Raw genomic sequence first — 24,464 nt, 5'->3', positions numbered from 1 at the left:
AAAAGGCCATCAATAAAATCCTCAATTTTGGTCTGTACTATATAAATTTATCATTTTGTGTATTCATTTTGGAATCTGCATTATTAGGATTTGGGTCACTGGCTAAGAGCTGACTTATAAATATCATTTACATGCAAAAAAACTAATAAAACTGTACATATTTATAAATTCATTGCTTAGGGGTAAATAGCTTTCCAATGTTATTAAGCTATAAAACCAATGATCCTGGTGATGTAAACAGAAGATACTATCAAGAAACCTTCATTTATTATTAAGAACAGCATTATCATTTTTGAGAAAGTATAAAAATCAGCACTGTCATGTTTGATATAAAGTTTCTTATTTCACATGCCTTCGTATTCCAGGCTGGGAAGAGATAGAAAATCCTTTCATTCTTAAGTATAAATTAACTTTTAAATGTGTTTGTATAATTTTAATCATCTGTGAGTGTGTTGACAGATCCATTATTGCTCAGAAAGTTTTTTTTTTTTTTTTTGAGACAGAGTCTCCCTCTGTTGCCTGGGCTAGAGTGCCGTGGCGTCAGCCTAGCTCACAGCAACCTTAAACTCCTGGGCTCAAGCAATCCTCCTGCCTCAGCCTCCCGAGTAGCTGGGACTATAGGCATGGGCCACCATGCCCAGCTAATTTTTTTCTATATATATTTTTAGCTGTCCAAACCATTTCTTTCTATTTTTAGTAGAGTTGGGGTCTCGCTCTTGCTCAGGCTGGTCTTGAACTCCTGAGCTCAAGCAATCCTCCTACCTCAGCCTCCCAAGTAGCTGGGACTATAGGCGCACACCACAATGCCTGGCTAATTTTTCTATTTTTAGTAGAGACAGGGTCTCAATCTTACTCAGGTTAGTTTCAAACTCCTGACCTGAAGCAATCCTCCCGCCTCAGCCTCCCATGGTGCTAGGATTACAGGCGTGAGCCACCATGCCCAGCCAAGGATACTTAAATCTTATAATGACACATTAAAAAAAAATTGTGCTCAGTAATCTAAAGCAGAAAGCATTAAATAAATTATTCAGCTTATAATGTACATTTTAAAAAGTACATTCTAAAATGATACATTTAAGGTGTGATGATTTGTAATTGCATGGATATATAATTTCTATTATTAATCTGTATGACAGAGAAAATAAATATCGAATTCAACAGATCCTCTAGGTGTTGTTGAAAACCATAGGGCCTACTATGTGCTGTACTTCCCAGAGTAAGAAAGATAAATAATGTGCCTTTTTGGCCTTCTAGAAATATTCAGAGTAAGAAAAGTGATTAATAGGTATGCAAATACCTACCACAGAAGGAGGCAAAGGTAAGGAGTATAATAAAAAGTACCAGGAAGGGAATTAAGAAAAAATCCTTTTGGATAATTTCATTTCTTTTCTCTCCTCCCCTCCTCCCCCCTCTTTCTCCCTTTCCCTTTCCCTTTCTTTTTCTTTTCTCTCTCTCTCTCTCTCTTTTGAGACAGGGTCTCACCCTGCCCTGTTGCCTAGGCTACATTGCCCTGGAGTCATCAATCATAGTTCACTACAACCTCAAACTCCTGGGCTCAAGCAATCCACCTGCCTCAGCCTCCAGGCACCGGCCACCACGCCAGGCTACTTTTGGATAATTCCTAAGATTTACTCTAGTAAGTATCTGAAATGACTCCTGAAGGGCGGGTTTGATTTCTACTGGAGGAGACACTAACTAAAGGCGGCAACTTTATCTTAATTTTTCCCCCATGCAGCCAATGGGAGGGGTAGGTAGCAACTTTATTACAAATGTGTGCTACTATGAAGCAGTCAATACTAAGAAAAGTTCTCATAGAACAGTGTGAAATAGGTAAGAACTTCACTATTCTATCTTTTCTACTTAATTTCTTTCTTTCTTTGAGACAAGACAATGTCTCACCCTGACACCCAGTCTAGAGTGCGGTGGCGTCATCATAGTTCACTGCAACCTCAAACTCCCGGGCCCAAATGATCCTCCTGCCTCGGCCTCCCGAGTAGCTGGGACGACAGGAGCGTGCCACCAGCCCTGCTAATTTTTTCTACTTTTTGTACAGAGGGAGTTTCCGCTCTTTCTCCGGTTGCTCTGGCCTCAAACAATCCTCCCACCTCAGCCTCCCTAAGTGTTAGGAGTAGGGGCGTGAGCCATTGAGCCCTTCCCACACTTAATTTCATAAAGTATAATGTAGTGAGTAAAAATTTAAATTCCAAAAACATTACATTCCAAATATTACGTACCTGCAATTATATGCAACTATAATAATAGGAAATCCCTAGCCGTTACTCATGTTCTCTGACATCTATCTATACTCGAACTCTTAGGTATGCCAGGATTCCACGCAAATCAAGTTAGATTCCAATCACTGGAGTGAGGCTGAGGCATTTGCATTTGTAAACAGTTCTCCAGGTAATTTTAATGTGCAGCCAGGTTCACAATCCACCAAGCTAAATTGCAGTTGCGTGATTTTGGTCTTTCTGCTAACTTATTTTCTCTGCCCTTTCTCTTTTCTGGTTCAATAAATAATAAGAATTTTCCAATATTATTTTTATTAGTTTCCATTTACTAAGTACTTACTATGTGCCAGGCACGGTGCCAAATGTTTTTTGTGCAGTATCTCATCTAATTTCCATACCAACCCTCTGAGGTAGGTGCCATTTCTGAGTCACTTGCCCAGTTACTGCCCTGCTGGAGCTCAAGCTCTATTCACTGCGCCTCACTGCTTCTCTTCCCTAATCCACTTCCGATGTGAAACTGTTGTGCAATCTAAAGTCTCTCCGCAGCTACAAAAAAACGTTATCTGGGAAAAGCAAGTGAGAACAAGCGGCCAAATGACAAAGGAGCAAAGGTGGCAGAAACGACATTGCAGGGTAGACGGAGATTTTCAAGATCTTTTATTCCCCGGACCCCCCGCCCTACCTCATGCCTCTAACCACCCCGATTTAGCCCCGCTGTGAAAGCTCACTCGTTGGTCCTTGTCCGCCAATTTCAGAGCTAGAATCACCTTTAAACGCAAGGGGGGACAAACTCCAGTATTTCCCAAACGCAGAGCTGCAGCTCAGGGGTTCGATCAGTACTGAAGATGGAGAAAAGCCCTCTCCGCCTCCCGCGCCGCCGGCTCGTCCGCCCAAGGCGAGAGCGCACGCCCGGGGCTGCCCGGCGCGCCCCCGCCCAGAGCCGCCGGGTCCCAGGTCCGGCCCCTGCGGCGAAGCGCGGGAGGTGGGACGCGCGGCGGGAGGTGGGACGCGCGGCGGGAGGCCCCCGGCCCTCCCTACCTCGAGGGCGGCTGCGGGCGGGGCCCGCTGATGTCGCCGCCGCTCGGGGGTCGAGGGAAGGGGGGCGACCCCTGCCCGGTGCCGCGCCCCAAAGGGGACGCGACCACAGTTTCAGATATCCGGGGAGACCGGCCGGACCGACCCTCGTTCGCAACACCCTGATTTCACCGAAGGGGCGGAGGCGGCGCCCGCGCACTCACACGCAGCGCGCCGCGCGGGGAGGGTTCCCCGGGCAGACGCGCGCCGCACCCGGTTGCCGTGGTAACCCCAGGCGGCTGCGGGAGCCGGCGCTCGCCGCGGGGCCGGGGCCACCGCCGGAAGTGACGCGAGTTCACCTGCCGAGCGGGGGCGGGGGCGCAGAGGTGCCGCCGCCGTAGCCGCCGCGAGCTAGTCGCGATCGCGCCGGGCGCCGGGAGACGGGGACCCAGAGCGAGAGCCGCCTACCTGCAGCCGCCGCCCACGGCCCGGCAGCCACCATGGCGCTCCTGCTGCGCTTCGTGCTCCTGTGCGGAGTCGCGGGTGAGTGGGGGCCACTCGGTCCTCAGCACCCGCCCAGCCCGGGGGCGCTCGCAGCCCGCGGCCACCCAGGAACAATGGGGCGTGGGGGAGGGGGCGGGCGCAATTTGGGGGCGCTGCCGCAGTGGTGGCGAGGAGGGCGGGATTGCACTGCGGTGCTTTTGCGGGGCCGGGCGCGCGAGCCGGGAGGGGAGCGGCGCTGAGCAGAGCTGCGCGGAGGGCGTGGGGCGTTCGGGGACCGAGCCCGGGGTGACGGGCGGCGGCGGAGGGGCTCCGGGCGCGGCGTGCCGGGCGCGCTTCCCGGCGCTCCCAGAGCATTCTTGGCCCCGGCGCGGGCTTTGCTTTATTTGCTCGTGCCCTTTCCCTTGTTAGCCTCCGCGTGAGTCTGTCCAGCATTGCCCAATCTCAAGAGCCTTGGGCGGCGAGTTTTCAGGTGTGGAGCAGTCCAGGCGGGGAGGCTGGATTACAAACGCCATTAGTGAATGGACACTGAGCTGCTCTGTGCCTCGGATCGTCCAGGCTACCTCTAGGAAAGACGCGCTGAGCACGAACCTGGCCAGTCTTGGTCTCGTAGGAAAGGCTGGCCCAGGCAAGAACTGCTGACTAGACGGTGCATTGTGAAGTAGACCGTGGGAAATCAAAAGTAGGTTCCTGCAGAAATGCAGTATTGATTCCTGCAGTCCCGGGGCAAAGTGCAAAGGAGAATTTAGTAACCTTGGTTTTGAGTTTGCAATGAGTTGGTTCATTCTGAAGATAAGACGAGATGACTTGTACGGGATAATTTCTAAAGTATTTGCCAAGTACATTTTTCGACCGCGCCTTTCTCTGGGAGGGGAAAAAAAGGCAATTAAAAAAATGCGCGGACCATTAGAAGGCATAATCATTTTGACACTTACAAAACTGATCTGTTTTCATGTCTGTGTTTTAACCAGCTGATCTTGTGGTTGTCAAACTAATCACTTGCTGCATTTTATAACCAAATGATTCATTTAAAAAAATCCATAGGTGGGATCCTGGGAGGCACACTTTGTGTAGCCTCCGGAAGGATAATTTTTTGTTGTCGTTGTTAAGTGCCCTGAAACTGGATCGAATGGCCTTTTCAGTTGGGATGGCTCTCTGCTTCCTGTTGAAATGTTAATTCCATTGTTGGATGCCGTAGCTGTGAGCTTTACACACGGGATCACCATTCTATTAGCAAGTCTAATCTTCTATATGAGCCTATGGCACTGCCTCCACTTTTTTGATACATAACATTTAGACTTGGCTGAAATTTCCAAAGTAAAGCTTCTGGAAAAGTTGAAGGGTCACATAACCGGTTTACATGGTACATTCCCACCTTTGTTTTGTGAAGGCCTAACTGAAGTTGAGAACACAGTGCTTGTGTTCTCTTGGGAAAAAAAAATGTTTTAGACCACAACTAAAGCAGAAAAGTGGAAGAATATAACCCATGTAGAGGAACTTTATTGTTTTATTTTTTCCAAGAACATTCAGGTAATTGTCTGGATTTATTTTTTCTGGAATGCCTCAATTTGATAGGCACAATCCCAACCAAGGATATTTTGATACACGTAGAGTCATTGTGCTCATACAGTGTACACGAGGGTACAGCGAACATCTCATTAAAGGACTAATGTCTTCGGCTAAACAACTATTTTTATTCCAATTTTTTCAGCTTAAGAAACAGCTCAAAAACTAATTGATATATGGCTGTAAGTATTTCTTAGATTTAGAACTGCTTTGCTATGAATTCAATCAAGTTCAGTGTTAACATGATTGACTTCTACATGAGCAAAACCAGGAAGAGGCTTACATGTTAAAAATTGTAATACCATCAGTGATAGTTATTCCTCTAGAACTGTCTCTATGTAGGTTTTAAAGAGTTTTGTGGTATACTCTGGCTGCTGATAGGACAGACTCCTTCTGATGCATTTTTATTGCCTATATACTAGCAAGTCGTAGTACTAGTAATGGTATTAGTAGTAGTCATTGTCACAGTAGTAGAGCAGTGACAGTAGCAATAGTAGTAAAATCAAACTCTGGACTGAATAGTTACTAGATGCCGGACACTGTTCTAAAGGCAGTACATATACTTACTTAATCTACCAAGCAGCCCTAGAGGTTATTTATTATAACTATCTCTGTTACACAAGTAGAGAGACTGAGGCACAGAGTGGTTATATAATTTAACTTGCCAAGGTTACAGAAGTGCTCTTGAATCTGCTTTTGTCACTATGCTATTCTGCCTCTAAAGCTGCCACTTTCCTCTTTGATTACCTCTAGTCACCATCCTAATTTCTACCTCTGGTCATCTGTCATTTATTAAGAACCTGCTGTTGGGTTGACTGTGTGCCGAGACTGAATGCTTTTATTATTAGCTCTTTAATTTTATAGTCTTAGTTTGAGGCATTGTGAGGACACTAGGCTTAGATTGGTGTTGTAAACTGCTGCGACCCATGTACCTGCAGCATCAGTATTATCTAAGGATCTTGTTAAAGTTTGGGGTGCTGTTTTTCAAATTGCCAAGAAGAGTGGCACTAAAAATGTTCTCCCAACCACCTGTTAGCCATTTGATGGCAGCCACAGTCTTATCATCTCTGTGTGCCTCAGTTGCTTTATGTGTCAAGAATGAGGATCCTGGGAAGGGGGAGGATTGGTCAAAGGATACAAAATTTCAGTTAGATGGGAGGAATAAATTCAAGAAATCTATTGTACAATACAGTGACTATAGTTAATAACAATGTATTCTTGAAAGTTGCTAAGAAGGTAGATTTTAAGTGTTCTCACCACAAAAAATGTATGTGAGGTAATGCATATGTTAATTCACGTGATTTAGCCATCCCACAATGTATACACATTTAAAAATAACATTGTATAAGGTAAGTATATGTAATTTTTGTCAATGAAAAATAGCTAACAAAAAAAGAAATGAGGATCCTGCTCAGTTGTTGAGTAAAGTGAGATATTTATTGTTTCGCTTTTCCTATCGTAGTCTTTTCCTTTACATAAAAAAAATTTACAATGATTAGGTGTGAGCTTTATCCTCTGCATATGCCTCTCTCTTAATATTTTTATTCCTGCCATTATACCACCATCACAGCAAAAATTACCTCTCCTCCAAAGCAAGCCTCCTTACATTGGCTCTTTACTGAGTCTGTTGTGGAGTCTCCATCAATTACCCAATTTATCTCCTTGCACTAGGTCAGAGAGCTGGGCCATTACCTGTATTCATTGTTAAGGTCCCTGTATGAGCTTGTGGCACCTGGAAGATGGCCAGTGTTCAGCAAGTGGTTTTTGCATGGTGGAAAGTTTTCAAGTTCTTTGCCACTAGGCCTGTGTATATGACATAGCCTTCATCAGTTCCATCTTTCTTTCACTCCCTTCTCGTCCCATAAAGGTGGTCCTTACAGTGATCATTCCACTAGCCATGTCTTATTTAGTTTTTAGTCTAAAGAAGTTGGGCTTCTGCTTTATCTCTGATCTTTTGTTCTATTTTACCTCCCTGTTTCAGTTGCCAAAGATTAACAGTAACCTATGTACCAAACCAACTTACCTCTTTGGAGCACCTTGATACCGGTTTTGGTTCTTTTCCACACTGTTGACCTGCCTTTCACTGCCTTCTACAGTACGTCCCTTGAATGTCAGACTTCCCCAAGATTCAGCCCATAGGCTCTTTTCAGTGTCCATCGTGAACCTGGATTATGTCATCTGGCCATCGCTGTAATCTCCAAGTAGTTGATAGTAAATTAAAAATATTTCCAGCTCAGCCCCACACTTCTCCTTTGAATTCTGGGCCACTATTTCTAACTGCTTAACTTTCAACTTTCATTTGAGTACTTAAGACTTTCCAAGTCTCCAGTTGAACTCACCCGTTAATTAAGTGATCTGTTCATTCAGATATTTAGAGCCTACTATATTATTCCTGTGCTAGGTGCTCTACAGTAGAGTATGACATTGCAAGTTGCAAAAGGTTTGGTAGAACATTCCAAGCAGATGGATGGTGTAGCTTTTGTGAACACGTGGAGATCTGAAGGGTATAATGTGTCTTGGGAGTTGAGTTAGTTTAATGCCATATAAAGCATCAAACCAATATGACTTAAACTTTGTGCATCTGAGTCATTCTTATAAGGACGTTTGGGGTGGGGTCTGTGATTTTGTATTTTAACAAGTTCCACATGATGTCACTGATGACCCCATTTTGTGTGGGCAAAGATCTAAAGGCTGTGCTGAGAGCTCTGCGAGAGACCATAGGTCGTAATGCTTCCCACCCCCAGGGCACTAAGAAGCTTGTGGAAGTGTTGAAAAGGTGAACTTATACAATGAGATTTATTTTCTTTAATGGTAACTATGTTGCAATTCTCACAGCAGGTAATGATTTGGACATAAACTATCTCTGTTTAAACACAGCAGGACAGTGTTGGACTTCCTCATTGATCTGGAAAGCTTTTCTGAGGAAGATGCAGCGGAACCTGATGTCTGGTTGGTTGAATGTTGGCCAGAAAAAGTTGGAGAGAATAAGATTTCTGGTTTGAGTATATGGTAAAGTCACCAACTCCCAGGGCATAAAGAGGAGAGCAGGTTTTAGGGAGATGACAATGAACTTAAGTGTGGACAGGTAGTATGTGAGGTGCTTGAGGGGAATGGAGGTTAAAGATACCCAGTAAAAAGGTTTAAACAAAGGACTGGATCTTGGGAGAGAGGCAGACGTTTATCATATAGACTTGGGAATTCACTGTTGATAGTGGCATCTGTGTAAGTTTAACCAGGAAATGCAGGTAGAGCTAGAAGAGAAGGTGAAACATGAGGCGGGGGAAACATCAGCCTCTAATAAGTAGATGAACAAGAAGGAGTGGTAAGGAATGTAGGAGAACTAGAGGGTGAGGGTGTCCTAGAGACTGATGCAGGAATGAGGCCAGTGGGTCTTACCATTAGACCATTAGGAGACTGTTGAACACTGAGGAAGTTTTCGGCTTCATGGGGAGGACAGTCCCTGTAGTGGTAAGAGTGAAGCTGGATTTAATAGATTGAGGAGTGGGCATCAGGTAAGTGGAGAATGAGGAATGAACGTTGTACTTTCAGGTGTTTTGACAGTGAAGAGTTACACATGTGCCCTAATTCCAGAGGAAAACGGCGTATCCCCAGGGGAGAAGGTAGAACATAAGGACTCTCTTAACCTTTCTTCCATTCAGACCTAGAACCTAGTCCACATCGTCATCCTTCCTTAAAAAATGGTATTCCTCCTAAGACTAACTCTTGAACTCTGAACATTTTGGTTTCTCAGGGATGTCCCTCTGTTATCTCTTCTTTTATATCTGGATGCCATCAACATTAAATAAGCTTATTTATCCCTCTTTGATCACTGTTCTGTATCTTCCTTTTTTAATCAGATTTCTGAAAAAAGTTGCTGCTTTTATTTTTAATGTGCACTAATTCTTCCACTCTTTGCAATCAAAATTTCAGTCTTCTCTACTCTGATGAAACCACAGTTGCTGTAGACTGCAGTTAGCACTGGCTACATCCAGTGGACACATCACACCTTCAGCCTCTTAAACCTCTCAGTAAGAATAGCTCTGTTGTGTAGTCTCTTTCTGCTCGTGAGCTCTTCCTCATTTTCCTTGGTGTGCTCAGTTTCCTTCTTATGTCGTAAATGTGGAGGTTTCTCAGTTTATGGCTTCATTTACCATATATGTGCTTACAGCCTCCAGTCTATTTCTAGTCTCCCTCTCCCAAGCTTTACCCATATCAAACCACCCACTTGACATCTCTACTTAGATGTCCCACAGGCACCTCCAGCTGAATCTGTTTACACACTCTTCTTTCTCACAGTATGTGGCATTTTCAGCCAACAAAATGCCTAGGCAAAAATACAGATTCCTTACTTGACTATTCCTATTTTCTTACCTGTTTATATCCAGTTTCTAAGTCACTGTGTCCCTCCAGCCACTACCCGTCATCTAGTTCATACCATTACCCTTAAGCTGTTGAAATATCTTCATAATTGGCCTCGGATTAAGTGAACTTTTCCCTGTGCTCCAGGCACATCCTGTTACTGCAGCATGTTCTCACCCTTACCAAGCATGGCTTTGCTGTAATTGTTTTCTCTTGCCAGACTCCGCATTTCATGAGGTCAGGGACTGTTTACACCACATCCCCAGTGTATGTGTGGCACAGTGCGTGTTCAGTGAGTAAATGGCAAAAGGTGTGCTAGACAGGAATTGATGTTTGTAGGCTTGGGAAGGATCTAGAAGGGAAAGAGCATTTGAAGATCAAGAACAGGTACATTGTGGAAGAGTTGAGTGAGCAGGGCTGGCTCCGTATCTTCCAGGTCAGCCTTGTGTGTGTCAGCTTTGCGGGGTGTTCAGTTTCACATTTTAATCTCCTATTTGCAGCCTGTTTTTCCCCTTCCCTTGTTTTCTGCCTTTCATCTGTCATTATTATGAGAATTAATGCTTCCTGTCATTAAGGGAAATAATGCAGGCTGGAAACTTTGGATTGTGTTCATTTGGTGGCTAGCAGGTAGTGGATGTGAACTTTAAGATAATTATTAAAGTAACCCAGAAAGCAATTAGAAATTATCTAACCAGAATGACTTTATGGTCATTATCTTGCTTTCATCTAACTTGTATTTCTTTTTCTTTAACTTGTATTTCTTAAGAAAACAAACCTGATAATCTAGAATACTAATTGTTAGATTGGTTTTGGATTTAAGTTGGTTTCTCTTAAGAGTGTGGTGCTAAGTAGATGTAAAGAGGAAAGAGCTAAGTTTTTTGAGCTCTGGTGTCCTACCTTCTTTTCTACTTGATTTCTTCAGTGGGGCTAAAGTCACAAGTGACAGTGCAAGGAGCATAGAAGAATGTCACCTTGGTGGCCGGGCGCGGTGGCTCACGCTTGTAATCCTAGCACTCTGGGAGGCCGAGGCGGGTGGATCGCTCGAGGTCAGGAGTTCGAGACCAGCCTGAGCAAGAGTGAGACCCCATCTCTACGAAAAATAGAAAGAAATTATCTGGCCAACTAAAATATATATAGAAAAAAAATTAGCCGGCCATGGTGGCGCATGCCTGTAGTCCCAGCTACTTGGGAGGCTGAGGCAGTAGGATCGCTTAAGCCCAGGAGTTTGAGGTTGCTGTGAGCTAGGCTGACGCCATGGCACTCACTCTAGCCCAGGCAACAAAGCAAGACTCTGTCTCAAAAAAAAAAAAAAAAGAATGTCACCTTGGTATGATGAAGGAATTGGTTCAGGAAGCTAGAACTGAGTTCCTGGGTTGGTGATCTCTTGAGGCTCTATGATTTGTATTTGTAAGTTCTTCACTTTTTCAAATTCATTACTGACTCTGTGTAAAAGAGAATGGGAAAAAGTTAAAAATGTTTCTGCATTCAGTAACAAAACGATGATATAGGGAGACAATTCTTCTGTGCTTTCCCACGTGTTTTTCATATGGTCTTTCTTCATTGCCTTGCCCATTTTGATTTCTAACATAGAGTTAGCAATTAGAGTTTAAGCCATAAAGATGTTAACTTAGCGGTATTTGCAATTTGTTTCAGTTGGCAGAGTACTTACAGAAGAAAAGATTGTTTCCTATTCTGTTGACAAAGAGAAGCTAGGTTAAGGGAGGAGAGATTAGGTTATTAACTATGAAATGTCTGATTTCCTTAAGTTCTGAATTTGACAGTCGATATCTCTGACATTTCACTTTGACGCTTGTTTTATTTTTATTGTGAAGGTAGGTACATCCTCATTCTTTCAAATGACAGTTTGGCTTATGATTATCTTTCAAATTTTTTTTTAGAGCAATTTTTGTGAAACCATGGATAAGTCAAAAATTCGTGTTATTTTTGAATAAGAGTTCTGTCATGCAACCAAATGTAGCACAGACAGCTTGAAATACCAACAAAGTGTTTGGAAAGGATGTGACAAATGATGGTCGATGGTTTGAGAGGTTCCATTCTGGCGATTTTAATCTTGAAAATGAGCCTCGTGGGTGACCTGAGACAGAGGTGGATAATGATGAGCTGAAAGCTGTTGTGGAAGCAAATGCATCTCAGCCTACACATGAATTAGCAGCAAATTTGATGTTACTATTCCAACAATATTGGACCACTTGAAACAAATCAGCAAGGTAAAGAGGCTGGATAGACGGGTACCGCATGAATCAAAGGCGTGTCAGAAGAGAAATCATCTCAAAGCTTGCCTTTCTTTGTTGTCATGACATAAAGGCAAACTGTTTCTACACCATACTGTTATGTGTGATGAAAAAGGGATTTTTTTTGACAATCGCAAGCATTCAGCACATTGGATAAAGATGAAGTACCAAAACACATCCCCAAACCGAATATTCATCAAAAAAAGCTAGTGGTGTCTGTTTGGTGGTCCAGTGCTAGTATGATCCACTACAGCTTCATGAAACCTGGTCAGTCGATTACAGCAGGTGTCTACTGCAACCAGTTGGACAAAATGATGAGGTTGCTTGTGATTGAGCAGCCCAGATTGGTCAATAGACACAGACCAATCCTCTTTTGCAAGACAACTGTTGGCCACATCTCGCACAAACAATGCTGCTCAAACTACAGAGGCTGGACTTAGAAACTGTCATCCAGCATCTTCACCAGACCTTGTACCAGCTGACTACCACTTCTTCCAGGCTTTCGACTGCCTCTTGGCAAGGAAAAATATTTAATTCTCAGCAAGCTGTGTAAAATATCTTTTGTGATTTCATCGCCACTTGCTCTCCAGGCTTCTTCGCTGCTGGCATAAACAAGCTACCCTTAAGATGACAAAACTGTCCATAATTTAGGTACTATTTTGATTAATTGAACTTCTTCTTGTTTGAGATATAATAAACTAAGCTTTTGATTCAAAATCCGACATTTCATATTTAATGAGCTAATAATAACAGTGTTTTTAGGCTAGGATGAGATCAGTGGCATGGTTCAGTTTGTGCTTTCATACTTGGTGAGAAAAAGGATTAACAGTTAACATCTATACATACTGAGAACATGCAAATTTCTTTGGAAAATTTTAAATCATTTTCATTCTTTCAAAGATATTTTACCGGGTAGAATGGGAAGGATTTTGATTTCATTTACTTCTAAGAAATGAAAATATATTTAGGTTTTAAGAAGAAGCAACATAACACTGTAAACCTTTTTCACCTTCCCATAATGTAGATTTATGTTCTCTGTGAGTTTTATAGGTTTTTCCAAAGGGATGGTTTGGTTGCACATAGAAAGTTCTCTCAATCTCAAGGGACACCTAGATACAGTGAACCAAATTTGTTGAGTCACATCTTTGGTAAATTATTAGAATGACTGTTGTGGACTCTCCTCAGTCTCTCCCACAAGTGTAGAGTGTTTTAAACTCTTTAATATCAGACAATTTCCATGGGGGTTTTCTCTAATGGACCAGATAAAAACTTTTGTTTTGTGCCGGAGTAGTTCTTTCATAAGAATTGAGGAGGCTCTTTTATCTACTCAGTTGTACAATGTGAAATGTGATTCTTCTAGAATGAACTTGTAAATCGGGATGAGAAAAATGATTTTACCTTACTTTTAAAGACAATTTCACACACATTTCATTTGAATCCACTCTCTTAACAACCTTGGGGTAGAAAGGACACATCATGTTATTCCCATTTATAGCAATCAAGCCCTAAAGCCAAGACCTGAGTCCAGTGAACTGTGGCATTGGTGTAGAGAACAGTGCTGTCTGATAGAAATATAATGTAAGCCACGTGTAATTTAAAATTGGTTAGTAGCCACATTAAAAGGCAAAAAGAAACGGTGAAAATAATTTGAATGTATTTCAATAGGTGCAAAATAAACTTATCTTCATATGTGATCAGATTTAAAATATTGAGATATCAAAATTTTTTTCAATACTGTCTTTGAAATCTAGTCATTGTTTGACCCACAGCACATCACATTTGAAGTAGCCACTTCTCAAGTGCCAGCAGCTACCGAATTGGTCGTCACTTGGAGCGTTAGTTCTGGTCACCTTCCATTTTATCTGGTCCTAGAACATTTGACCTGAAAAAGCATGGGTGCAGTGTGCCATCAAAACAGCTTTGTCACATTGAATGTGCCTTTGGAATTGTTCTCATGAGAGTTTACCTCTAAAATAATTCTTGTATGTCCCATGGTATTTCCTGTTGTCAATGAGCTAAATAAAGTCTCTCATTTCTTTTACAGTCTCTTCTGATCATCAGAGCATTTGTTACAGGCACACAAATTACATCAGCCCTTCTTATTCGATAGTTAAAAGCATTCACATTTTAAGTATAAGGCAGAAAAATAAATATATATCCCCAAATTAAAATTTTAACTTACCTGTGGGGGAAATAAATGCATTTATGGAGAGGCGCAAAATAAGCAGGATAGAATGGTCCCTGGTAATGGTTGCTGGGGAAATTTGAATTCACTTTGGGATATTAGAAAGGAATTTATACCAAGATTGAAGCAATCAAGTTAGACATGCTCACAACAGGGATATTTTCTTATTGAGATTAACCTTTTCTTCATTAACTTCAGGATTTTCCATAAGGAGACACATTATTTACTCATTTTGCTATTATGCCTATTTCCTGAATTTCTTATTTTCTGTGATCTCATCTTTATAAGACACTTGACCTGGATGGGTTTCTCCCCCCCCCAAGAAGAGTCACTTTTCCTGTTTCATGTTAATTAAAAAGGAAGAGAAGCGAGCCTGAGGTTTTTATGAGCAAGGAGGCAAAGGAAGATTTCCTAAAATGGAGTGATACATATTATTCTATGAAGGTGATGAAATGTTCACCATGGCAACCAGTCTGCTCTACCCATAATGCAAAATATCCTATTTGCATTTGTTTTGCCAAAGAATTCTGAAATTAGCATCTCTGGGGGGAAGGTACTATGCTATTTCAGTTGTAAAGGACAAGAATAATGTTGATCAGGACTGAGATTTGAATGAACAATCCCTCAGATGTGTGTAGGGGGGAGTGGGGGAGGGGTGGGTCACAATCTAATTTAACAAATGCTTCAGAGAATCTGTCTTAATTTTCAGTTTTTAACTCCACCTGTTTAGTTTTCCACAATAATTCACATTTTCTCTTGTCCTGATTTATAAATTATATAGTAAATACTTCTTATAAGCAACCTCAATCCCTGTGGAAGTTTGAAGGTAAATAAAAAATATGTGTACTTACGGGCAAGGCATTGTAATAGTTGCTTCAGGAGATGTAAATAAGACACCATTCCAATACTCTTGGCAAGTTTAAATCCAGAGGGAGGAGTCACACAATTATTCACACAGCTATGATACCAGGTAGAGCAAGGCAGGGATATAGCAGAAGTACTATGCACTGTAAAAACTTAAGGTATTCTGATTATTCTCTTGGTCCCAGTTGGCATCTCCAGACCATTTCCCCCTCCACCTTGTGTACCAGCCCTTTATCTTTTAAGGCTCCTGCTCTCTGCTTATACCTAACTTCTGTTTGCTCTCCCTGCCTCATATCTGCCCTCCCCACCCCCCAGATAGCATTATCTTGGCATTTTAGTATTTACTTTTTACTATGCATTTTTCTAACATCCTTATACCACAGCTCCTTGACCTTTCAAATACCGGGGATTTTCTAGCCATTTTACTTAGGCATCCCTCACCTTACGCTTAGTTCTTTACCTCTAAAACCTTGAACCCTGTTTCACAGCCGCCCAGTTTTCTCACACTCCATTACACCTTCTCCTTGAGATCAATGAGACCTGCAGAACTTTACCCCACCCTCACCCTCCCTGGTCTTGTGGCCACTTTAAAACCAGAATTTCTTCTCTAATCCTAGATCCGTGGTGAGACCCCAGCTCCCATCCCTGATGTGGGTCAGTTCTGCAGGCCAGTTTCGTTGCTCCTTCTCATGGTGTGTGATGCACAGCTGGAGAAAAAGAGGAAATACACAGTTGTGTGCATTGGGGAGACACCTTTTTACTGTCCAATTTGGCTAGACTTTTTTTCTTAATTTAAGTATGTTGTTAAAACGTTAGGACATATTTTTGACAAAGACAATTTAAATTCACATTTTTTGGTCCTTACTTCTTCAGTTTTATTTTTTTGTTTTAATTTTTTTTGATTTTTATTTTTATGAGACAGAGTCTTGCTCAGTTGCCCCGAGTAGAGTACAGTAGTGTCATCATAGCTCACTGCAACCATCCTGGGCTCAAGTGATCCTCCTGCCTCAGCCTCCCGAGTAGCTGGGACTACAGGCATGCACCCCGACACCCAACTGATTTTTCTATTTTTAGTAGAATTAGGGTCTCACTCTTGCTTAGGCTGGTCTCTGAACTCCTGGCTCAAGCATCTGTCCTGCCTCGGCCTGCAAGAGTGCTAGGGTTACTGGTGTGAGCCATTGCACCCAGCCTCCTTCAGTTTTTTAAAATTTATTTTTAAATAAAACTTCTAATAGAAGGATGACATTCAGACATAGAAGAGCACATAGTTCAAAGCATTATTATTACCAGCGTTCAGGTCACAGCACTGTCACAAAGTGCTCTATGTACCTGCCACTCAGATCAAGAAATGAAATATAACACACATCTCAGAAGCTCCCTCATGCCCCTTTCAGTCCTTTCCTTCACGCTCTACTTCATCTTTCCACTCTCTTGATTTCTAACAATATATGTTAGTGTTATCATTTTATGTAAATGGAATTTTACAGTATGTGCTTTTTGTCTCACTGCTGCTGTGACGTTTTCGTATGTGGTTGTTTTTTTTTTCTTTTGAGACACAGTCTCGCTCTGTTGCCCGGGCTAGAGTGCCATGGCATCAGCCTAGCTCACTGAAACCTCAAACTCCTGGGCTCAAGCAATCCTTCCTGCCTCAGCCTCCCAAGTAGCTGGGACTACAGGCATGTGTCACCATGCCTGGCTAATTTTTTCTATATATTTTTAGCTGTCCAGATCATTTCTTTCTATTTTTAGTAGAGATGGGGTCTCGCTCTTGCTCAGGCTGGTCTCAAACTCCTGAGCTCAAACGATCCTCCCGCCTCAGCCTCCCAGAGTGCTAGGACTACAGGCGTGAGCCACCGCGCCCGGCCTCGTATGTGTGTTTTAGTGCATGTGTGCATACATCTCTACCTATGAATGGAATTTGTGAGTCCCATAGATTATACATATGTTTCATTTTAGTTTATGCTGCCAAACCCTTTTCCAGAGCTAATCATACCAGTTGAAATAGAGTGTGAAAGTTCCTGTGGCTCTACATCCTCACCATAGCCTCTTTTCATCTGGTGATTCTGGTGGGTGTATTAATGCCGCCTCATTGTGGTTTTCTTTCTTTCTTTCTTTTTTTTTTTTTTTTAACTTTTTTAATTAATGGAAAATTTCAAATATATGTAAAACTAGAGAAAATGGTATGATAAACTCTAGTGGATCTTTGCCCAGCTTCATCCACTCTCATCTTAGACTTCTGATGCCACTCTGCAGACCTTCATTTCCTCATAGAAATCTCAGGCCTGGACCAGTCTCTAAAGCCCTCTACTCACATTTCTTCAGCCTCCTTTATTCTAAATTAATGTTGTATGCCTCTTTTGTCATAGAGACTATTGGGTACAAAATCTCTCAGTGTATAAACTTAACCATGATTGTACCAATGCTTACAACCTTCCCTCCAGTCTTAGTTAAAGGTGTCTTATCCCTTATTTTCTAGGTCTCCTTCTTTTCTGGGGTCTTGATCCTTGCATCTTTGAGTGTCCTATTGTATGTGCTTTTAACTTTTCCCATTGTATTTGCTCATTCCTTTTGACTTAAAAACATGCTCAACATTTCTCATTTCAAAACAACCTTACTTTGGCAGAGCACGGTAGCTCACGCCTGTAATCTTAGCGCTCTGGGAGGCCGAGGCGGGCGGATCGTTTGAGCTCAGGAGTTCGAGACCAGTCTGAGCAAGAGCGAGACCCCATCTCTACTAAAAAATAGAAAGAAATTAGCTGGACATCTAAAAATATATAGAAAAAATTAGCCAGGCATGGTGGCGCATGCCTGTAGTCCCAGCTACCTAGGAGGCTGAGGCAGAAGGACTGCTTGAGCCCAGGAGTTTGAGTTTGTTGTGAGCTAGGCTGATGCCACTGCACTCTAGCCAGGGTGACAGAGCAAGAGTCTGTCTCAAAAAAAAAAAAAAAAAACCACAACCTTACTTTGACCACACATAACACTCTACTATTTTTCTCCTTTCCTTGAGAGCCAAGTTCCTCAAAACGGTAGTTACTTCTCTTTCTACTCACATTTCTCAAGCATTGTAGTCGGATATATCCCATTGCAACTCCCCAAAGCCTTCACTTTATCAGTTTTGGCCTAGGTCACCAATGACGTTCCAATTGCCAAACCTAGTAGATGCATTTCAATGTCCTTACTTTACAATAGCAGATTTTGAGTTCTTCCCTTATGGAAGGTACTGCTAAGCGTTAGGGAAAAAACACTAAAAAGACACCTTCCCAACACATGGGGGTTTGTATCATTGTAGGAGTAACAGGCTTGAGAGATGACAGTGAATTGCCTACTAGCTACTATTTATTGAAGAGTAAACATTGGGATTTTTGCTGGAACTATTCTAAGAGCTTTATATGCATTATTTTATTTAATCCCTGCAATAAAGTAGGCATTATTACTATTAGTCTTCACTTTAAAAAGGAAAACATCTAGTCATAAAGAGGGTAGAAATTGCCCATGGCCAAGTTAGTAAGCTGAATTTCAGTTTGAACCCAGATCTGACTTTAGAGCCCATGCTGTTCAGTGGGCAGAACTGCTTCTGTCATTCAGGATGCTAATGTTTAGGAAATGTCTGCACGTGTTGGGAGGTGGACTCAGAACTCCTGCTAATGCCACTGAGATTTAGGTGGAGGGGAGGGAAAGAGATGGATGTCAGGGGAAGGCTTCTAGGTCGGTTGATTCATGATTTGGAATTAGAACGTATTTAGATCTGAAACAGATAATTTAGTTCAACATCCTTAATTTATATTTGAGCCCTGGACAAACAACTTGTCCAAAATGATAGATGTTTTTTTTGTGACAGATTTGACAACAGATTCCTAGTCTGGTATTTACTTCCCTGATTTAAAAGGAAAAAAAAAAAAAAAAAAAAAGGGCTGATGCCTGTAATCCTAGCACTGGGGGCAGGGGGTGGGAAGTTGGGAGGATCGCTTGAGGTCAGGAGTTCAAGACCAGCCTGAGCAAGAGTGAGACCCGTCTCTACCAAAAATACAAAAAATCAGCCACATGTGGTGGCGTGTGCCTGTAGTCCCAGCTATTTGGGAGGCTGAGGCCTCAAGGAGGATGGCTTGAGCCTAGGAGTTGAAGGTTGCAGTGAGCATTGATGACACCACTGTACTCTACCCAGGGCGACAGAGCAAGACTATCTCAAAAACAACAGCAATAAAAAACACAAGCGAACTCACACTCTGGCACAATGTGCTACCTAAAATAGTACTGAGAAATATAATAGAGGAGAGGAATAGCGTAAATTCCAAACCTTCCTCCACCATGGTGATTAGAATGGGGTTTCTTATAATGTACTTACTGTATTTTCTATTGACTTCAGAAGTGAAATCTGTCTGGCGTGTTCACTGGTCAGTTTCTACATATGGCATGGATGTGAATCTGGAGTCAGTCTGCCTTCAAAGAACCTTGGTCCCTTAGTAGCTTAGATACCTTTCAGTGTCTGTGTTTATTGTGAAACAGTGAAGAAACAGTATTAGTACCTCTTTCATGGAGGTGTTAGGAGAATTGCACGAGTTCGTATGTACAGGGTATTTTGAAAGTACTCAGTCACTGTTAGTTGGTATTTACTGTTAAGACAATGGTTTCCCCATTTCTATCCCAGTTTATTTCCTGGGGGCCTGCTTTTTGATTTCTAACTGGGCATGGGGAGCTGGGAATTGATATTTTAAAAAGTACATAGAAAAGCAAATAAGTATGCCTATGTCATTTCTCACTGCTATTAATATATCTGACTGTAAATATTAATTTCCTTAGCTCTGAGTACAGTCTCAGAGTCTCAGAGACTCAGCAGTCTGTCTATACTGAGTAGCACACATGGGAATTAAACAACTAAAACTCCTAGACAGCGAAGAGCTTTATTTCTACCTCCCTGCATTTTCTTCCTTCCCTCAGTAATATTTAAAGGCCTAGGTGGTATAATTAATTAGTGGTAACATATTTAAATTGTTTTTTCTTTTCCTTTCTTAAGAAGCCAGGACACTCACTATTTAGATGACTTTCAAATATTGCTAATCCCAAAGCAGCTTCCTGGGAAAAAGGAAATTGGCCCAGGTTGGAGTTAGAGTCAGCAGAGGGGAAAGAAATGATCCAAATAGCATGGTGGTCACCTTTTTGTACAGCGTTTAGAATATCTCAGGACTTGCTAACCGAGAGATATCTACAGTATTTGTAATCAAACATACAAAATTATACTTGTCCTTATCAATCCCTTAAACATACTAGTTCCTGATTTGTCTAATTTATTCTTAAAGTTGCTCTAGTGAATCATTTTTGACCATTGTGTTTTTATAGTAAGGTTCCTGAATTCCGTGATCTGAACTCAGCAATACTGTTCAACGTGTCCTCTCTTTAAAATAGTAACCCTTAGGGCATGCTATGTTTCTCAAAAAGCTTAACATTAAATAAATTCTTCATAACAGTTGGCATTAACATCATATCCCCTTTCCATGAAACCAGATATGTAAGAGTTTTGGAATATAAATTTAAATTCCTCTTATTTTTGTTTCTAACATTTTTCCCTTTTTGTTAATACCTTTGGAATGACTCTCCATATTTTGAGAGGGAAGTCATACATCAACGTGTAACTTTTTTAATTTCTTTTTTCTTCATTTTGCCCTAGAGATAGTTGAAGGATGAACAGGCAACTTTTCTTCATCTGTAGTTGTGATTTTGGAATACCCACAATAAAAGTTTTTCTTAACATTTTCTCTCATGTTAACACAACTATATATAAAGTAGCATTAGTTTCTTACCAAATTTGCTAGTATTTCTTATTATTCAAATAATAAGTATTTGGTCTTTGCTTCCATCAGTACCAGCCCAGGCTTGCGCAGTGCCCTCTGAGCTGTTCCTCCCATCCAGGTGTGTTGTTGGATTCCTTTGCTTCCCTGGATATACAGTCTTCCCAAGGCTCCCCTCCCATGCTTTCCTCATGAGGTCTGGTGATCCTCTCTCCCATCACTGTTCCTTTTCAAATAGCTCCTCACTTTCCCTCATAGCTCCCTCCCTCCGCCTGAAGTTCAGCAGTTTTGTCCTTGGCTGCCTGGGAGGGGGCTGATTGAATAAGCCTTGGGACACACCCTCCACAGATGAGGCCCTGGTTAAGTGAGACCTGTAAATAACTACCTATAATAGAGGAAATGTTGTATAATAACAGAGGAGGAAGCAATTAATACTGCCTCTGGGATCCGGGGAGCTTCAGAGAGGAAGTAACAGGTAAGGTTTACTTTGATAAATGGCTAGAGAGGCTCTCTGTGGAGAAGGTGGAGCAAGGGAGAAAAGGGACTTTTTAGACATAAAGGGGAAAATGTACACCAACAGTGTGGTCTGCAAATGTGGCCTTAGTTACGTTTCCCCCCTTGGTACTTCCTGATTTATTCCTTCTGTGATTGGCCCCAGACAAGACAGTTTCACTTTGTGGTTCATCTTTATTCACCCTTGCCCTCTTCTCCCTCTCCCCTCTCCTCTTTCCCCCTCTCCTCTCTCTTTGTATTTTTTGTAGAAATGGGTCTTGCTATGTTGCTCAGGCATTGTATTTCCATCTTTAATAGAGAAAAGACTTACCTTTCAGTTGCATTTTATCTTGTTAATTTTTTCTTCACTATTTTGAACGGTACCGTTTTGGTGGATCCCCTTATATAAAGGTATGGTGCCTGTGAGCTTCACTTTGCCACCTCTTCCCTCAGCAGATCCCCAAATTGTGATCTGCTTGCTTCTAGGCATCCAGAATTGCTTTATTGCTGTTTTATTCATTCCTTGTAATGAAGGGCTTTGTTGGCTGTATAGATTTCAAGACAGACTATGTAGTTGTCTATCTCATAATTCGTAGCTCTTCTCTGCACCCAGCTGAAAAGACCTCACCTGTCACTGCTTGAAATCTGCAGTGAGACACAATCTCTAAAATCCCTGTGCCTGTGCCATCACTGGTCAGACCTGTCATTTGGTGTTTTGCTGGGATAGGTAAAAACACAGAAACCATGTTTAAAATGTTCTGTTTGTTTTGTTTCCTCAGTGATAGAACAGAGAAAATCTTCATTCATTCAGCAAATGTTTGTTGAATGCTGAGTACCTAAAATTTTGCTATGCTAAAGAAAACAAGTGATGATCAAGACCAGTAGGGTCTTTGGCTTCAGAGTCAATTATGAAATAATCACTGGGAGTAGAGGGTGGGAAGGACACAGAGTAAAGCAGCAATTTCAGTAAAGTGAGATAATTGCTTGAGATGGAGGCATTATCAGTGGCCTGAGGAGTACATAGAGGACACTGGTTCAATCCACATATGGATACAAGGAATGCTGGAAGAAATGACTGAACTGAGATTATAGTGGTTAGCCTAAAAAGGTGGGCTGGAGCAGAGAAGGAGGTATCTTTTGTGAGTACTCACTGGGGAGAGATGATGATGAACTGGCTGCAGTGTACCATACCATGGGAGTGGGGACTGGTAAGAAACTAAAGGTGGTAGAAGGTGTCCGATCATAAAGGGTCTTGCAGAAGAATTAAGGTGTCTGAACCAAGGTGCAGCCACCAGAGACTTTTCAAACATGGCAGTGACATCTTTTTTTTGGGGGGGAAAAAAAAATTTGTATAAAGAACACCCTGGGTGAAATATGGAGAGTGGGTTAGAATGAGAAAGCGGGGTGCAGGGGAGGCAGAATTAACTGGACATAGTGTGTGTTTGAATGAGAAAAGAAGTGAACCTTGTAGCCCCCCGTTTAATCTTATTTCTGGATTTGTGCAAATGAATTGGTGATGTAGCTATTTCTTGCATCCATGATCTTATGCAGGGATTGATTGTGGAACGTGATGGTGCCAGGTCCCATTACAGAGATAGGGGATTGAGAGGAGAAATTTAGGGTTGTGCTGGGGGAACAAACCCAGGGCAGTTTGATGTCCCTGGTCCCCCTCCCCCCAAATCAAGTATATGAGTTGAATTCTCAAATCACCCCCATGTTTTCTTGTGCCATAAGGGGTCTTCCAGCCTATCTTTAAAACTATTGGTGAGGCCGGGCGCGGTGGTTCAACGCCTGTAATCCTAGCACTCTGGGAGGCTAAGGGGGGGTGGATCATTTGAGCTCAGGAGTTCGAGACCAGCCTGAGCAAGAGCGAGACCCTGTCCCTACTAAAAATAGAAAGAAAATTAGCTAGACAACTGAAAATGTATCTAGAAAAAATTAGCCGGGCATGGTGGCACGTGCCTGTAGTCCCAGCTGCTTGGGAGGCTGAGGCAGGAGGATTGCTTGAGCCCAGGAGTTTGAGGTTGCTGTGAGCTAGGCTGATGCCACGGCACTCTAGCCCGGGCAACAGAATGAGACTCTATCTCAAAAAAACAAACAAACAAAATAACAAAACAACAACAACAACAAAAAAAACCACACTAGTGGTGATTTGTGCTTTCCTCATTTGAGATTTCTAAGGGGTCTACATGGATATCCCTATTACATAAACAATTATTTTTCCTGCCATTGAGTTCTCTTGCCTCATTTCCTTACATCGGTGCCTTTATTATCTTCTCTTACTTCTCTCTTTTTCCACATTAGTCTGCATTAAGTAACTGGTGTTATTCAACATTTACTTGGATTTCACGTGAGAAGCAGTTCCTTTTTGTGATTGTCTGTATTGCCTGTTCCACAGGTTTTGTAAGGATTAGATGAAATAATAAATGTAAAGCCCCTTACCTAATGCGTGACTTACAGATAAGCAGTAAATTTAAGTAAATTCATCAATCTCTGTATGCCTCTCTATTAATATGGATATATTTTTTCTTTCTTAGTTGGAAGGACCATCCAAACAGTGCCTTCATAGTGATCTTTATTGGCTATGGATTGATAAGCACATTTTCCCATTGTTTTGTAGATTCCCAATGTGTTTAAATCTTCTTGAGAATTTTTGCTGAATGCATTAACCTCATGTCCAGTTGAACAGATTACCTTATGCATGATGAAAAACTTCATCACTCCAGGAAACTGTGGGCAGTGTGTATTCTTCTGCTCAGGCTGCCATAACAAAATGTCATAGATTGGATAGCTTAGACAACAGAAGCTTGTTTTTTTCACAGTTCTGGAGATTGAGAAGTCCAAGATCAAAGGGCCAACAAATTGTGTTTCTGGTGATGGTCCTCTTCCTGGCTTGTAGACAGCTGCCTTCTCGCTCTATCCTCACCTGGTAGAGAGGGCTCTCGTGTCTCCTCCTCTTCCTATAAGGGCACCAGCTCTGTTGGTTCAAGGCTCCACCCTTATGACCTCATTTATCCGTAATCACTTCCTTAAAGGCCCTGTCTCTAATACAGTCACATGGGGTGTTAGGGCTTCAACATATGAACTTTGAGGGGACTGGATTCAGTCCATAGCACAGTCCCCCAAAATGTATTTTCATTAAATTAGTATGTTCATTATTACACTTTATGTTTAATGTCAGGTTCTTTCTGAAAGATATGATTTGATTAGATGATTA

General features: G+C 42.0%; 1 protein-coding gene across 2 annotated transcripts in view; it reads left to right on the top strand.

The window, feature by feature from the left end:
* Positions 1-3,600: 3,600 nt before the first annotated feature.
* Positions 3,601-24,464, top strand: part of CXADR (CXADR Ig-like cell adhesion molecule) — a 67,181-nt gene continuing 46,317 nt past the window's right edge. For both annotated transcript variants that reach the window (XM_069475017.1, XM_069475016.1), the window contains exon 1: positions 3,601-3,788. In XM_069475017.1, coding sequence (XP_069331118.1) covers positions 3,746-3,788 — 43 coding nt within the window. In that variant the 5' untranslated portion in view covers positions 3,601-3,745. The remainder of the gene's footprint in view (positions 3,789-24,464) is intronic.

Source organism: Eulemur rufifrons, chromosome 7, assembly GCF_041146395.1.
Source record: "Eulemur rufifrons isolate Redbay chromosome 7, OSU_ERuf_1, whole genome shotgun sequence".
NCBI classification, from domain to species: Eukaryota; Metazoa; Chordata; class Mammalia; order Primates; family Lemuridae; genus Eulemur; species Eulemur rufifrons.
Note: the sequence above shows the minus strand (reverse complement) of the source record. Positions and strands in the feature narration are given on the sequence as shown.